General features: G+C 44.6%; 1 protein-coding gene across 3 annotated transcripts in view; it reads right to left on the bottom strand.

The window, feature by feature from the left end:
* Positions 1 to 18,387, bottom strand: part of LOC146808733 (uncharacterized) — a 415,671-nt gene that overhangs the window by 74,512 nt on the left and 322,772 nt on the right. For all 3 annotated transcript variants that reach the window (XM_085615545.1, XM_085615547.1, XM_085615546.1), the window contains 2 exons: positions 12,381 to 12,413; positions 11,252 to 11,295 (listed from right to left, as the gene is read on the bottom strand). In XM_085615545.1, coding sequence (XP_085471671.1) covers positions 11,252 to 11,295; positions 12,381 to 12,413 — 77 coding nt within the window. The remainder of the gene's footprint in view (positions 1 to 11,251; positions 11,296 to 12,380; positions 12,414 to 18,387) is intronic.

Consider the following 18,387-nt stretch of genomic DNA (forward strand, 5'->3'; position numbering starts at 1 on the left):
CACGGAAACTGCAAAGTACAAAGACAAGATTTATTAACCCTTAAGGGTGGTCCTACAATCCATACAACACTCTTCAGTATTGCATAGAGTAGCACAAAGAACTTGCATACATGGTCCCCTTTTATACACAATAGAGGGGCTCATAAGTGGGTGGATACAACATGAGGGAGAGAATATTGCCTTTTATGGTCATTTTCGATACTGAATCAATATATGGGCGGAGCTGACATACTCCTTGAGCCCGCGAAAACATGGTCAAGCAAGGCTAACTGATAACAGATGTGATCAAGTCTGGGCATGCGCCAGATGGACAAAGGAGCTATTTATAGACTGTTACTAGGCAGATTACAAGAGCAACTAACACAGAGGTCGGACTCTTCGCGTGGTGAGCACGTGGAGACATGATAATACAAAATGGAGTCCGAACTTCAGTCAACATAACAGAAGAAACGTACTCTAAGGTAGAGAATTCATGTCTTTAGTAAATGCTTAATCACATCGTTGTTTAAATTTACAACAGTCGACCATTCCATCTTAATCGATCGTCTCTCAGCAATAGGGATCAAAGACAAAGCCAAGGCCCTACTAACATCCTTTCTGGCCAACCGTTCCCAACAGGTAAAACTGGGCAGCTTTCTCTCCCCTCCTTTTTCCCAACCGTGTGGTGTCCCTCAGGGATCCTCACTAAGCCCAACGTTATTTAATCTATATGTTGCAGACCAGGCCAATATCATCAAGACTCATGATATGCGGCTCACATCTTATGCCGAGGACACCCAGATTGTGCTAGAAATACATAAGAATGTCAATTCGGTCGCCAACAACTTTAAGAAGGGAATGTCTACCATCAGTTCCTGGATGACAAACAATTGTTTGAAATTGAATTCCGAGAAAACGGAAGTAATGATTTTTGGTAACCTAACACCAAGTTGGTCCACTTCCTAGTGGCCAGAGGAACTGCCCCCCCCCCCCCCCCCCGGTCCCCGTCACGAAGGTCAGAAACCTCGGAATCGTCTTTGACAATAAGTTATCATTCATTCCGCATGTCAACTCTGTTACCTCATCCTCATTCTACACGATTAGAATGATAAAGAAACTTCTACCCTACCTTCCGTCTAATTCAGGAAAAACCCTCATCAGCACCCTTGTTATGACAAATATAGATTATTGTAATGGCCTACTCATCAATGCACAAGAAAAAGTCTCACACAAACTACAGATGGTACAAAATGCCGCAGCTAGAATTCTTTCAGGCACACCCAAATTCAAATCCATCTCGGGAGTCATTCGACAATTACATTGGCTACCCATTAAAAGCCGAAAAAAATTTAAGGCATTGTGTATAACCTACAAAGCAATTCACAACTCAGGCCCAGCATTCTTTAAAAAGAACCTTTGCTTCTACAGACCAAATAGGACCTTACGGTCCAGCTCAGATCAGCTGCTAATAGTTCCTAGAACTAAGAAAGTCACTTGGGGTGACAGAAGATTTATTGTAGCTACAACTAAACTCTGGAACACTCTCCCGATACACATCAAAAACTCCCCCACCTTATTATCTTTCCGAAAAAATATAAAAACATGGCTATTTCAGTAAATGATTCCCTCCTCTCTTTTCTGCATCAACAGCAGTCCTCAAAGCGCCGAGACACCTCAGGGTATTTGTGCGCTCAATAAATTGCTTAAATAAATAAATCTGCCCTCCGGGGGGCAGGAAGGCTGTAATTTTTGCGGGGGAGGGGGTGGGGGCATGGCCATGCCCGTTTTGGGCAGCCCCCACCCTAATTCAAATTTTCCCCAAAAAGATCCCTGGCGACAAGTGGGGTTTCTGCCCCTCCAAAGGCAGAAAGGCTGTAATGGAGGTGGGAGGTGGGGTCATTAGCGTGGCCGTTTTGGGCAGCCCCCATGCAAACAAAATGGTGCAAAAAAATCCCTGGCATTTAGTGGGCTTTCTGCCCCTCCTGGGGGGCAGATTGGGGGCTACTGCCCTATCTCCCCCCAGGGGGGCAGAAAGACTGAATTGTGCCCAATAAATTATGGGGGAAGCTATGGCACTTGCCCATGGGGCCGCTCCCCCCTCCCTGGTGTCTAGCGGGTGGATCCCTGCTTGGGGATCGCCCTCCTGGGGGGATCCCCAAGTAGGGATCCACTGGGGAGGGGTACCATTGGAAAGGGGAGATTCTCCCCTTTCCAATGATACCTCTCCCGTCTTTCTATGTGCTCAGGGGGCTGAGATAGCCCCCTGAGCACGTAGAAAGTGAAACTGAAATGAGTTTTAAGGGTCATTTCAGTTTCGGTTACTGTGCAATGACAGCGCGACGTGCGCGCTGATCGTCATTGCACAGAAACCAGGGAGGCGGCCTCGAGAGCTGGGGAAGCACACAGGGGAGTAATAGAACTTGCCTCATGACGAAATGGTTCGGTCATGAGCAGAAGGGCACCGATGCTCATGACGGAACCATTCTGTCATGAGCATCGAAGGGGTTAAAAAAAACCTTTTGTATTCATTTTTTTTATTTTCTAATTTCTTTTTCCTATTTTTCTAACATCTGACATCAACCCCATGTCTGTGAAAGGGGCACAGCCGCACAACAGCACAACAGCATTCATTTTTGATGGATAATTCCATTGGCACCCGCACTTCCCTGAGTGCCACATCCCAACTTGATGCGCATAAAGCAAACAATTACATCTGCTCCTTCTTATCCTTTATATGTGTCCATGAAAGTTTATGTTGGTGTGGTTTTATGAATTGATAAACCGTATTGTTCATTATTTATAACTTAAGTAATCACATTAAATGATATTGTCTCTTTGTACTTCTAATTCAATTGCAACAAAGCCATGTTTCACTGATGATCTTCCTGCTTGTTTCCTTTTAGGTGCACATGAGACAACATCACCTGCAGTACTGCTAGACAGAAGGCCTGTGCATGACGCGACGCGTGGCCACACAACACAGACATCTCTTCAGCTTGTGAAGCTAAGTACCACTGACAAATGTCAGCTTCAAGATAGCCCTAAAGAAAGCTGCTGTCAAGAAAGTGGCCAATGTAGAGGAAAAGAAGAAGACAATTTACACCACTGGCGTGCCGACCAGAGCCTTTTTTGGCAAACTTGTGCCTGCCGCACCGGCCTTTGGTGTGCAAGCTGGGAGCAGCACTCTCGCATCAGCGGCCCAACCCCAAACTAGGCCCAAGCCCATGTATGGCACAGAGGCAGCCACTCTAATCATGGCAATGCTGAAGAGTAGTGACGTTAAATTGGACTTATCTCTTTCGCAAAGTAGTACCAAATTGTTGGCAGAAACACAGCTAAGCAGTCAACAACAGCCGCTGCCAACAATACTCATTCCTCCTGAAGTAGGAACAGTTTAGGAGATTGAGCTTAATGCTGAGGAAGATAAAGAAGGCCCTTTTTCATAAGATCCATTGTCTTCCAGGTCTCTAGCAACTTCTTTTCCAAGCCCCCTGTCTGATGATCAAGACTCCACATGGATGCTACCTCAGTCTGGGACACGCCAGGTGAGGCTAGGCAAAAGGAAGGTTCCTGAAAATGTTAGAGTTATTGTGAAGATGAGGAAGATGATGACGAGTTTGTCATCATGAATGTTAGCCCAGCTCCAGTAAAGACCAATGTTACTCAACCTGCTCTGAGGGACGTGGCACAGATACCACCACCAACGCCAGCTTCCATATTTGCAAGGCCCCGGCAGCGACCTAAATCCACAGCCACCTCAGTAGAAGTAGGCACTGCAGAGAGGCAAACATTGAAACGCCCACCTACCGCCACTTCCTTCAGCATTGGCAGTGACACCAGTGTCAGAAAGTGGACCAGCCCAATTTGGGACTTCATTATTGTTAACAATAAGGAGCTGAGAATTGCTATATGCTCCATGGAGCAAGTGTTAGTCGGGGTAAGCTTAAACAAACTATTGTACTGGAGGCCGAACAACCAATTTGAGAAAACACCATACAATCTACTTGGAGGAGCATGTTATTGTCCTAAAAACTGCAAGCGGTGTTGGTGAAAGGGGTAAGAGCAGGAAATATGGTCTGATCACGGTGGAAGGTGAAGGTGAAGAAGCGAGCGCCATTTTTGTTATGCAAACCAGCCCTGTCCACAGCAATGCAGTAGTAACGCCCACATCAGCAACATCACAATGGCAGAAAGACGCAGGTCGCGACACCAAGGTAAGAGCATACAGTGACTGCCCCACTAAGACGCACATTGAGCCTACCACCTTCTGCTCTCAAGACGTCACATGCATCATGGCAGAAGGAAAGAAAAAAATCCAGGCTACTATTCCTGGCATGTTTAGGCAGGAGGGGCAGTACGAACGCAACCACTCAATGGCACGTTTGTACAAAGCAAAGCTGGATTAAAATATTAGCGCTGGACCTCCTCCCTTTTTCTTTTGTGAAGGGAGTGGGTTTTCTAGAATTTGTGGCAACCATCTGCCTGGTTCCCAGCCTGAAATATTTGCCAGAGTTGCTGTTCCAGTGCTACATCATGATGTGCTAGAATTGGTTGGAAACATTTTGCAGAAGAGTGCTGTTCACACTGTCTGCCTGACAACAGACATGTGGACCAGTTGCCAAGCCACTGATTGCATGTGAATCACTGCACACTGGATCACTTTTGTGAGGGCTGGAGAAATGATATCTGCGGGTGTTTACACTGCTGACATTTTTTATGGTGCTCGGAAACATGCAACAGTGACAATGTTCTTCATGGAGAGATCCCATACTCCTGTCAACATCTCGGATGATTTTAACAACAAGGTCTTTGAATGGCTACGACAAAAAGGGCTTAACATTGGATTTGTTGCCAAGCACAAGGGCAGTAATATAGTTGAGGCCATGGCAGATGGTGGGTATTGCAGGGCCCTTTGTTTGGCACACTGCATCGCCATCATTGTACAGGACTTTCTCATAAAAGAAGACAGCAATTTACTGTCCACCCGCAGAAGAATCTGTACTCATTTCAGCCTTTATTTTAAAGCTTCGAAGCAGTTGAGGATCATTCAGAAAGATAACAGAATGCCAGTTAAAGCACTCATACAGGAGGTGCCAACACACAGGAACCAGACTTATTACATCTTGCAATGTCTGTTTGAGCAGTCCAGACCAATCAATGAATATGACATGTAAAGAGGGGATGCAACTTTGAAAGGCATGATCATTGAGATAGACAAATGAGGCCCAGTCAAACGCCTGACAGAGATGCTGCTTCCTTTTGAGGTTTTTACACGGGAGGTCAGCAAGGAGGACAGTACCATGGGCCAAGCTATTCCGTTGTTGGATATAGAACAGCTAAAGGAGGTGTCTCAAATGTACTCTGGATTTGTACAAAAAAATAGATGTGCATGAGTTTGTGGAGGGCTTAATCCTTTGCTTATATGTTAATAGAAAGGTGCAAAGGGACATGGTATCCACAGTACAAATAATTACTGGACACTTTTATTCATTTTTCAGACAGGAATGTTTCAAACTACAAAACGTGGATTGCTGAGCAAGCAAGGGACCTAGATATTGAACATCTGGGTATTTGAGGCTCATTCCAGGGCACAAGTTCTGTGGTGCAGCCTTCAACTTCAGTGCCTCGGGCACTGCTGTTGGCTCACAGCAGCCAAAACCAACAATAAGAAAACCATAAACAACAGGAACAGGAGCATTGGCCCCAATATCTGCATTTGATTGCTTTCTAGATGGCAGGACTTCAGTCCAGTGCAGAGGTGAAGGCAAAAAAGGTCAAGCAGGTTGGGGCAGCAGTGACTATTGAGTCACTATATCTTGCTTGAAGCCACATTTGTAGGTCTTAGTAAGGGAACATAATTAATATGTGACCGTAAAGAGAAAGAAAGATTTCAAGACAGAGGGGGCATGAAAATCAGAAGTCACCTATTCCCTCTTTCTTGAATCTAGGGACAGCCAGCAGAGACCCAGATGAAGAATGAGGCTACCGCTCTTGACAGTACTTAGGGCCAGATTATGGGTTTGGTGGTCCTGGAGTGGGCTGCCAAGCCAGCACCCCACTCAGGGACTGCCAAACTTGACCGCTGCCCGGCCACCAGATTACAAGTACGAACATATTGGAGACTCTGATCGTCGCACTACCACCAGGAATCGCGGATCCCTGTTGGCTGCGGTTGTCCTATGGCCATCTGACAGCCGTAGTTGTAATACAGAGGTCGAAACAACGGTTCGGCGGTCCCCGACTGCCACTGCACCTCCACCAAATATTTGGCGGTCCGGTGGACTGCCAAACTTGTAATTACTTCCTTCTTCTTCACCAATGGACTGTAACTTATCAACAGTGCACTTACCCAGATACTGAATTACTTTCTCACTCAACTAAGCAGGTGACTCCAAACCTACAGAGAGCAGCAGGCAGCCTAATCCCTCAACCTCCTACCATGCACACATCCTGCACCTCAAAGTTTCACTGGCTCCACATCCAGAACTCATTTCAAACTCCTGACACATTCAAAGCATTACACAGTACTGGCTTAGCATACCCCAAAACCGCTGCAGATTTCAGAATCCATCCAGACACCTTTGCTCAGCCAGATTTGTGTTCGCACACATCCCGGGCATATGCAGAACCAGAACAGGGAGAAGTGATGTCTCCTAATTTGCTCAGAAAGGGCAGAATAAGCTGCGCCAACATATTTGCGTCGTCTCTCAAATAATTGCACTTAGCTCTTCAACTGGGTAAATCCATGGATCAGACTTGACTGCTCTTGGCTCGGCACGAGGATACCCTTTCAGGTGATACTGCGCTTTACAAACACAAAGTACATTTTAGAGAATTATGCACCAAAACTGCATCTATGGGTGACATATGTGTCCTGCTTGCCATTTCCATCCTCTGTCAGAACATAGTGGATGTTCAGTTCGCTGTATGATAAGTGCATTACAGTCACAGCACTACACATAACGGCGGACAGGACATATGCCACATGCTGACTGCCCCGTATGTCATAAACGTTCTTCATAGGTTAGTTTAGTGCTCCTTAGGGAATTTAGGCAGTCTTCCGCAGCATGTTTGCCTTAGCTTCAAAGGTAGATATGCTCACTGAGGACTGTGGGCCTTGCATGGAAGTCTCAGACACCCCCAACATGTACCCATAAACTGGAAGGAGTTAGATTTAGCTTAGAGAGTGCACTAATGGTTCCTGATAGACACATATTCCTGAGCCTCATGTGGCTGTCATGGGAGCTGGTATTAAAGGTTCACTCCGCACGTGTTTGGTGATGTTCAGTATGTCGACAGAAGCAGATAGTTGACAGTAAAAAAGTGGTCAAACCTTTTATTCAATTGTGAAGGTTGCGGAGGCACCAACTGTCACAGTCAACATGTCTGGACATATGTGTTTATAGAGGTTTGTTTGTGGTATGTTTGTGTGCAGGATTGTTGATGATTGGTTGAGGAGTGCTTTGAATGAGAATTCCGTTGTGTGGGGTATGAATGTGATGGGTCCTTGAGTCGTGGCGGTATGCTGATGTGAGAGCACTGATCGGTAAGGTTGGGCCTGTGACTGGCTTGTGTGAGGTGCATGAATGGCATTTGAATGGATGGCGCTTTGACACAGCTTTATTGCTGACCTTCAGTTGGCTTGGGCTCAATATTCTGATACTGTGATTAGTAACTGTTCTTTGAAGCTAGGACTTCTGGAAGTTTCCAAAACAGCCAGTGGTGGGTTAAGTTTAGAAAGTCAGAGTGTCCTTACCTTAGTATTCTTACTGGCAAGATAATGGTCTGCCTACTTGATTTATATGCGGACAGACCATTTCTGTAACCATGGCAAAGAGCACTCTTTCTCTGGCATGGCCTGACTGAGTAGAAGCTGTGTGAGGTTGAGATCTATGTCCGTCCACCTACTTTAGTTGGGTAGACATACCGGTGAATTTTTCGCTGCCTACCACCACCTGGAAACCTGTTTGCGGTACGGGGCAGTGAGAAGTGTCTAATGCCCCCCTCTCCATGGGAAATAACTCCCATGGCTAGAGCGGCATTTTTGGGTTTTTTTTCTCCAAAAAGTAAATCAGGATTTGGAATTTTATTTCTAAAAATTAAAAAAAAGTTTGATTGACAGCTCCATCATGTTGATGGAGCCGTGTGTGAAAAATAAAAAAGCATTGACAGGAACCGCCGTGACGGTGGCTCCTGCCAATGTTTTGAAGGAGTAGTCACAGCATGGCGGACTTTAAGTCCTCTGCCAGGTCAAAAAAGTTTTCTCTGTTTGCCAAAATGCATATCTCGCCCATAGTAAGAACTCCTCTTTTTTGTAAACTAAACACTCAGCAGTGTCCATTGTTGTGTAACTTGAATTGATTATGTTGACTTTCCCATAATGCCCTACAAAACTTGAAAGTGCATATTTGGCTTGAAGTACTATGTTATTTACATTTTGTTTTGGAAATGTCTTTAACCCCTTCGATGCTGCGCAGATTCCGCCGCTGTGCTGACGGAATCTTGCGCGGGCGTGGTCATGACGGAATGGTTCCGTCATGAGCACAGCTCAACCGTGGGTCATGACGGAACCATTCCGTCATGAGCACCGAAGGGGTTAATTTGTTGAGATCCACAAATTGACAACAAACTAGCATTGCCATGTGTCCTCACATACAAACTGAACCCAGCTTTTGTGGGTGGCCCTAGTGTTCCAGATTGGAAAATGCTAAAAAAGCACAAAAAACACAGTTTTCACAATCTGGATAACTGTGAATTGTGTTACTTGTCTGTAGCACCAACTAGAGAAAACTACCAATTCCACACATTTCTGAAAACTAGACAACTGGGGTATTCAAGGAGTGTGTGACATGCATGGCTCTCACTAAGTCATTTTACCCAGAACATCCTGCAAACCTTGGTTTGGTTAAAGCACATACTTTTCTCAAATTTCTGTGACAGAAGTTCTAGAATTGCCATGTAGAACATAGGATCTGCGCGTTTAAACAACATAAACTAAGGGATTGGTGGCCAGACTGATTCCAGACACCCCCAAATGTTATGTCAACCTTTAGACCACCTAACTCACAGTGCCACCATAAGCCCCCTAACCTTACCATGGAGTGAATAGTTTCTATTGAACATGACAAACCATGATCCTTCAGGGATCGGGGAAACAGTACAGTACTTTTCGCTCAGTCACTCATACTCACTTTGTCTCAGAGCGATACACAGGATAAACGATGGGGACGTTTTCAATACATATTTATTGAACCAGTGTCATTCCAGTATAAAACATGTGTGCTGCGCCAACCATTTGACAGAAAGAGTTGTATAAGATTACAAGCACCAACAGACTAAATAAAAGGTAGACTTCTACCATGTTGCTAAAACAGTGACTATATGCAGGCATATAGATACATGACAGTAATCAAGCGTACTAATAAGATGCAAAGTGTACCTAAGTATACCTAGAAGGTATGTGGGTGTAAAGCCAATAATCCCCTAGGATAGAGTCAACCCCATCTTAATCTTTAATTGGACACCCCGAGGGATGTCAGAACGCTGCAAATTGTAGCTTCTGCAGGCCGTGACCTCAGTGTCTAGTGTCAGTGTGGAAGCTTCTCCTCTGCCTATCTAGTCTTGGTATGGTTCTCTTAATACCATAAAGATAGCCTCAGGGTTCCTTACATAATCAACGTGTTGCGAATATGATTATACAAATGAGCCTAGAACAGTACCTGCAATCATGCAAAGTAGTTCTTTCACCCTAGGATGAAGATGACCATGACTTATATGCAGAGTATGTTCGTGCTGTCATGTACGTCATGCACAAGGACTTTTCTAAGGATCCTCATGCATAATAAAAGAGGCTATTTTCCAAGAAACTGATCGACATTTATTCAGCACATAACTGGGTAAAGGTCAGATCTAGAACTGTTATGCAGGACAAAGGTAAGACAAATGTAGGTAAAATGTATTGCGGCTACCTACATCTATTGGGGTACATTGTGGAACATAACAGAATGAGTAGAGAGCCACTAATTTCTGACCACCCAGCAATACCTGAGCCTACAAATACAATTAGTACCTCACGTTTGTAGGTAGGCTTAGTGCATGCAACAAGAAAGGTCACCAAATGTAACAGAGACAAATCACACATTTGCACAGAAACCAGACCTTTTTGCAATGTGTTTAGCAGTGGATTTTGGGTCCTTGCTCAGGCAGCACCTAGGGAAACCCCAAGTAAACCTGCACATTTTTGATAAATAGACAATCGAGGCAGTCTAGGGGTGTGTGAAGTGCGTGGCTCTCACTAGGTTTACTCAGAAGCCCTTGCAAATGTCAGACTATGGTGAGGAACACACATTTTCCTCAAATTTCTTTGATAGACGGTTCTGGAATCTGTGGAGAGCCACACATTTCCTACCACCCTTAGTGCTCAACATAATAATAATATTAATAATAATAATAATAATAATAATAATAATAATACACATTTTATAGAGCCCACACCTACTCCTGTGAGGAGTGTCCCATCTCCCGAATAAAATGATACCCTACTTCTAATAAGCTATATATCCCTACAACCAGAACAGTTTAGCAGAAGTAATGGGATATTGCTTTTGCCGATTAGCCATTGTGACGAAATGTTACAGGTAAAAACATTGTCACAATTGGCAGTTCATTTTTTACTCATTTTCAATATGTCTCTATTTTAACAGTTAGTTTATTTGGTAAAAACTTGAAGGATCCACACGTGACCCCTTGCTGAAGTCAGAAGTTTGTCTACTTTTTAGAAGTCTGTAGCTTTCCTGGATCACTCAGGAGTTACTCACTGGTTTCCCCCGAAACTTGAAGTTGATTGAAAACACCAAAAACAGGAAAAATGGGCTATCCCTTTGAAAAATGCCAAAACTGTGGTAAAAAATATTCTTTTTGATTCAGTTCTGCATGTTTCTCAAAGCTGGAAATATTGCACCGCAAATTATTCATTGATGCAATTTTTATGGGAAGAAAATAAACACTTTTATCTGGGCACTTCTTTCCTATTTTTCCTACAAAACTCAAAATTAGATATAGTTTGCCTATTCTCTCAGTCCCCTTCAAGGGACTCCACAAACCCTGGATACCTTTAGAACCCTCAGGATGTATGAAAATTTAAGCCAAAGTGCAAAATATCTCAAAGCCAAAAAAGTACTAATGACTGGGAGAGGCAGGTAGGAAGACTTGCAGTTAACAGGTTAAGGTAAAGAAACTATAATTCATCTAAATAAAATATTTCAGCATTTACCTTTTTATCTGCTCGTAAGTTGCTCGATCTCCATGTTTCAACTCCTAGAAATCAAAGAATAAATTATTAGAAACAAAAATATTTTAGTATATTCCCTTTGTTCTAGGCCACAACAGCAATTTAAATGGCTGATTTATTGCAGAGGGCACCATCTGCCATTAGCATTCCACATTTTGGAGAAGCTGTATCCACCAACATGTGGTTCGTAGCTCGATCACCTTCTTCATGTCTCCGTGTCTCATGCAGAGGTGTGAACGCATTAACATCAGTCGGCTCAGCTCTCAGAACCCAGAGAGCTACACATTGGATTAAGGTGAGGCAATGTCCCCTACACCAGGAGCATATCAAGGATGCCAGGGCCCAGGTGCAAGCAAGGAAAATGCCCCCTTAGACTTCTGACAGCATTGTCAGGAACCAATGGTCCTCTCAGAGCTCTGGGTCCTGGTGCCACTGCACCTGCTCTGTCATTGGTAGCTATGCTCCCTGCCCAATGCATTTGGAAGAAACTCCCCAGTGAGTCAGGAACATTCAACCTTTTATTTTATTTAAAACTTAAAAAGAAATACCTGCCACAATGACAGGACGGACAGGTCCACATTGAGCAGTGACTATGGTGCTTACTAGCCTTCCGTCAGGTGGATAAACATTCTATCAGCATTCAGTAGGTCTGATGACTAAGAATTATTGGGGTTCACCAAAAATCAACTGCTGAACTCTGCAGATCATGATTCTGAATTCAACAAATGTTGCCATTTATTCTACCCACCTGCACACACAAATCAAGTATGGATAATGATGACATCTGCTATGAAATGGAAGAAGTGTACTATGAAGAATTCCATTAACATAAATATGTATTATTAATATTATTATTACAAATAGGTTCTCCCTAGCTCAGCGTATGTTCTTCACTGATACTCCTCATCTCCCTCAGGAACCTTCAAAGTTGAGGACCAAGCACATCTGCCCTGCCTCTGTTTCCTGTTTCTTTGTCCCCACAGTAAAGACATCTCCACTTCCTGTACCAGGGATCTGCTTCCTGTCTCTAAGGTGAAATGCAATAATAACTCTAAGGTAAAAGTCTTGTGATGTCACATGGTCATATCCTTGTACTGTTTCATGTACTTACCATGTACACTGTGGCGGCAGATGAGCCTTGATTCTGCAGGAGAGAGAAGGAAAAGACTTAGCATATTGGATTTTTTATGTATGTAACAGGAAGAGAGGCTTTGACATCAATAGAGCATCCCGCCCTGGAGGTCCCATGGCTCGAAGGATAGCACAAGAATGAACTGACGTCGGCGTCATCAATTATAGCTCACTGAGGGGGAGAAGCTCTGGCTTTTGGTCAGATACCATCAAAACCTATTTGAGAAACCTTCGTTGCTTCCTGTTGTTTCCAATCCCTGTCCACCTCCACCCTCTCAGCACCTTTTTATTTGCTTTCGTTCTCCTCTCACGTATCCAGGCAATTGGGGAAGAAGGGAAAGTAAAAGACCACAGTGGAAACTGCCATTTCCATTTGGTATAGGCCACAGCAGCAGTCTCTCCTTAAATCTTGTTCAGCAGGACCGTATCATTTAGGATTTAGCAATAGGAGCTCTGGTATGAGATTGCCTAGTACCCAGCCAAGTGGCGACTGTGAGAAGTTGGCCTGGCATATGCTGGTCACTAGTTATAGTGGCCACCTTGCACCAGTCCAATTCGACTCTTATGGTAGATAGGTTTAAAGACAACCTTTTAAAGAAAGCTATCCTATTGGTAGCTGTGGAGAGCAGCCTTCAGGCTAAGTCTCTGAGGAATGTAAAGCAGCTTGTTTTACCTTAAAATCTCTTGAATTACCAAATGGAAAGACACCACACAGGTATATATATCAAATATATATGTATTTATTACTAAATATACTCTACTAATCTCTTTATGAGATTAGAGCCAGGTAAACATTCAAAAGATCAACAGTTCTCAATAAATTAAGCACAAATATGGCTGTAGCCCTAGGGGCGTACCAGACCATATACTAAAATAGTGGGTTAACAAACTCGACTTGCAAAAGTAAGAGGCCTAGGGCCTTTGGAGTCGCTGGGGCTTCACTGCTGCAGTGTTTACAGGTAAGTAATCAGCCCACAGGAGACGCGTGCAGTGTCTAAACACACACGCGGGATTCTCATTGATTTCAATGGCAAAATGTCGCGGTTTGTAACTTACAGTTCTAGGGCACTTCGGAGTGGACAACAAGCAAACAACTTACAGGGTGTGTACTTCGATAGCCAATGCACACTTGGGCACCGTAATGCCAGAGTTACCTCACCCAGGGAAGCCGGGTGCATAGGTGTCCTTTGGTGTCGGGTCGCGATGCTGTTTTCAATGGAGATCGGGGAAGTCTTGCTGCTTGTGTCGTCGAGAGAAGTGTCCGCTTGAATCTGACAATGGATTGGAGTTGCAGGAGACCTAGAAATTGAGGGGACAGAGTTCAAAGTCATTTGCCAGTGACCGGTGGCCAGCAGGATAGATGACCACAGCTGTCGCGTCTCTTCAGGTCGCTGATGTCATTTTGTCTCTTCGCTCACGGGGTCCATGAGGGATCGATGAAGACCAGCAGCTGGATTCCGGAGGTCCCACGACGTCTGTAGCTGTTGGCGGTGTCGGCACTCGGATTGTAGTCAACAAACCTTGGCAACTGCAAGTCTTGTGTGGATGGAAGATTGTCGATGGATTTAACAACAGCCCACGGTCACTCGGGACGGGGTAGGCCGCTGAAGCTCGGTACCAGACCTCTTCAGGACTAGGACAACAAGTGGTCCAAAGCACAACTTCGTTGGACGTAGTTTAGGGCTTGGACTCGAAATCAGTGCACGGTTCCCTGGTATTGCCTTTCCTCGTCACTCGTGGGGTCCAGATGCCACAGCTTCGCTGGGGAGTCAAAATGGCCATCGAGAGGTCAGGAAATCCGCTTCAGGGGATGCAGGGACTTCGGGCTCCGGCGGGAGCGGTAAAGTTTGCAACCGTAGTTCAGTAGTTTTGGTGCCTGCCAAGCAGGGGAGTCACTCCTTGACTCCAAGGGAGATCCTTTGGTCTTCTAAAGGTAGTAGAACGTTGAAGGGCCAGGATTCTTCTTCGTAGAGCGTTGTCCAGGTGTAATCTAAATTGCATTGGAAAGCTGTGGTAACTTATAGTGAAAAGATGGGAGGGACTAGCTCTATGACCACTCCTCTAGGAGGGTCAGGGTAGTGGGTGGTTACACCCACTTCCCTTTGTCCAGTTTCGTGCCAGGACAGGGGCAGGCAGCCCCTGAACCGGTTTGAGCTGGCATATGCACAGAGGAGCTTACTGCTCCCCCTTTGCAGGACTTCAAAGCACTCTAAGAGTGCACCCACCCAGCTCCAATACACTAAATCCTGTCTGGGAGGTGGTGACACCTCCCTGTGACAGGAAACCCTTTGTTGGGCTCCCTCCACTGCGAGTTTCGGTCAGCAGCAGGAGGGCAGCCCGGTGTCTGTGCTGGTGGCATCCATTTTGTGATGCCAGGGCTCTGACAGATTTCTACCGGGTAGTACAGTGTGTACATGTCGTCCCCTCTAGAAGGGTGGGATCCTCCTCCCACACCAGTTACTGGTGTGGGGGTAGGATTCCAAGTTGTTTGACACCAAACACGACATGTTTTGATGCAGTCATTCCAAAGTTAGCATTTACCGCGAGGTTATTATGCACTTAAGAGTATATGGTTTAACCGCATCCACAAACAGCAGCAGAGAATAGACTCTGCCAGCTGCAGAGGGGTCCTGCTCAGGCAGAAGCACCCCCTCACATAGTAAACCAAGCACCCTGCCCTCAGGATTGTTAGGGCCTGATAGAGGGGTGACTGATAGGTTTATATGTGTGTGTATGGTGAGATATAGGAACCTATACCTCAGTGAGGAGTGCTAACACTACCTCACACAGGCTGCAGTAGCAGGCCTGTGGTGTCAGATTGTGAATGCTTCCCAGGGGTGGCATAATACATGCTGCAGCCCCTGGTAGGCCTGTGAAGTACCAATGCCCTAGGTACCTAAGGTACCATATACTAGGGGCTCACAAGGCACCACAGTATCCAATCACTAGTGCATCTAATATGCACACCAATCATTTAAGGGAGTAAGCAGATAGGTTGGGGTCCTGGATAGCAGGATCCCAGCCAGACTAGTCAAAAACCATTCAAACACCAGGAAAAAAGTGGGGGCAACCATATAGTCAGATTCCACCTTCCTACAGCGACCACATTCTCTCACTATCCTCTCAGGCCCCTAAAGACCTTTCCTGTGTGGCAGGAGTGCAAAACATTAAGTTCGTTTATCGCATTGTAGTCAATAGGAGAGTACCATTGAGCAATGGTGAAGGGGATTATTAAACAGTGAAACAACGTAATGTATTGCTTGTAATTTACCTACACATTAACACATGACCTTTGTGACTTTATACATAGATATAATCTCAAGCAGGAAAATATACACTCAGTGGTCTAAGTACAAATGCTGAGAGGACAACCCAGGTCTTCAGGTTCCAGTTTCAACAACTTAGGTACAAAAGGCCCGAGTTAGAGTTTGGCGGGCAAGGTACTCCATTGCAAAGGCCACCGAGTACAGAGTACCCTCTCTGCAAACTCTTGGTCCACTCACCCACCTTTGAGTCAGGCAGGGCACCAGGTCTATTGTGACAGAGTAAAATTGCCTTCATGGCTATAAACCTTTCTTAGATGCAAGCCATCTGATCTTCCACCCTATTTAGAGTGGATTGACAGATAGTTTTTTTTTACTGTTCCTCATCACCAGGAATATCCTTGCAGGGAGGGATAGTAAAAAATATAAACCCCACACCACTGGAGAAAACTACAAAGGTGTTGGTGCCATTACTTTTCAAAAACAAACTCCCACTTTGGGAGTGTGATTTTGGAAAACAAAATGGGGGGAAAAAAGTGGGAAGCGTCCATCATTGAGGACACATCAACCGTTCACATGGCTTTGTGTACACTGCATTAACACCAGTTCATACAAAGCCATAGACTGGCAGGAATGTCGGTGATTTCTCAACTTTCCTACAGTCTCCCCTAATTTTGGTGACAGGGAGGAGGACAGAAAGGAGCAAATGCATCATTGTAAATACCAGTCGCAAAGCGGCAGATTTGCACAATCTGCCCCTTTGCGACCAGTATTTTTGCATTTGTGATGCATCAACCCAAATTTAATTTTGCAATTTATGTAATTGCAAATGTGTGATTACCTAACTTGGAAATGCATTTAGGAAAATGCAATGCATGATGCACTTCAAAATTGCGATTTCACAATTTAGGATCGCAAATTACCATCAATTTACAGTCCCCCTATTGGTGTACCTATTTGGCACTCGCAAATTGCGCATGCAATTCCCATTCATTCCTATGGGCCTCTAACAACCAAGGAATGAATGGGAAGCTATTCCTTAATTGCGAATCGCAATTTGCAATTCACAATCAAGGAATATGTGGGCATCGCTAATATTTTTGCCTACATGTATAGGCAATTGCAACTCCATAATTGCGATTCCTTAATAATTGCAATTAAGGAATCGCAATTGCCTACAATGATGCATGTGCCCCAAAGACCTTATAGTATCCAGGCTGCTTTTACTCTCCATCAAATACTAAATAAGGCCCTAAATAATCTCTGTTCTGATTACATTCTCAATTCACTTTAAAGAGTGCTGTTCTCCCTTGGTGCACACATATTTCCATAAATAACTATACATATGACCATACATATGACCAGATATGTGATTGCTATGTACATACAAGATCGCTGTTTTACTCTGCATCAGCCAGGACAGGGCCACCCCATCAGAGAATCTAAAGACTGCGAGGAGTCTTTCCAGATCACTATCACACACATCAGTAGTATTTCAAACTATGAGCTCTGGTCAGGAGGTGGAGGAGAAGTTCTTGAGATTCCGAGGTAAGGCTGATGCCTCTCGATCCCAACACTATCACACGTTAAAGGACTGAATGTCTTTATAGAAGGTACATTGTCTTCTGGAGAAAATGCCAATTGGCATCACAATCTCCACTAGAGTGTAAAATGTGCGAGTTCCTACATGAGTGGCTATATAGATTTCCTAATGTGTGCCCCATCTGTGGATACTAGTACCCAAAGGGACATGAAGCCTGAGTGGATCTAAAACTTTGATTGACCCTCCACTCCTTTCCTCTCTTCCTCTCCTCCCCTCACCTCTCCATCCTCTTCCCCCCTTCCCTCCCTTATCCTCCCATCCTCTCTCCTGTTTTGGACTGCTAAATGCTTTTCATAAATTTCACTGAGTATACCCTGGCTTCTCTGAACCTTTGCTACCAGGAGGTGAGCTCAGACGTATTTAGTTAACTTTGTGTTTGACCAGACAGAACTGTGGACATATTACTTACATAGGATTCAAATCCCCCCAACCAATCACCGATTTCCTTATAATATACATCCAATTTGGAGCTGTCTTACATGGAGGATGTTTAGCTGGCGGAGACCCCTTTTATTCCCAGGATTGTTTTGCTAGCAAACAGTGCTAACTTAATCGATGGTGGAGGCATCTCCACCAACCCATTTTCAGTATACAATCTGCCGATATTTGCAGCAGACCTTCCTCCACCATTAAAGCAGGGACAGAATTTAAAGCGAGTGTGTGTTCCTTCCATAAATTGATAGGAAAGACCCTCCCCAACACACATTATATGATGGAGACTATGCATGTGGCCACTGACAACGTATGCAGAGATGCATATTGTCAGCGTCATGTAGACTCAAGAGCCAGGTAGGGACCGGGGTCATACCCTGAGGCCCAGTGCTGAGCACTCATCTTTATTACTGAATTAAAATTTAGTAAAGAGTGAGGAAAGGCTACCCTAAGGAAGGAAGATTCGCTGCATGATCTTCAGCAGATAGTAGTCACTCCCAGACTGTTAGCTTAGGGGCTCGCTCTAGAAAGTTGGTGGTAGTTTATCTACGTAGTATGTGTCAGGGCTCTGAACAACTCCCCAAGCTATGCTCTTCCTGCACAGTGCACCTATGCACTTTCTTCCAAATATTATGAAAATTAGCAAAAACATTATGAATTTTGGGGATTTGTTAATGTGAGGCATTATT

The sequence above is a fragment of the Triturus cristatus genome, chromosome 7 (assembly GCF_964204655.1).
Source record: "Triturus cristatus chromosome 7, aTriCri1.1, whole genome shotgun sequence".
Classification (NCBI taxonomy): domain Eukaryota; kingdom Metazoa; phylum Chordata; class Amphibia; order Caudata; family Salamandridae; genus Triturus; species Triturus cristatus.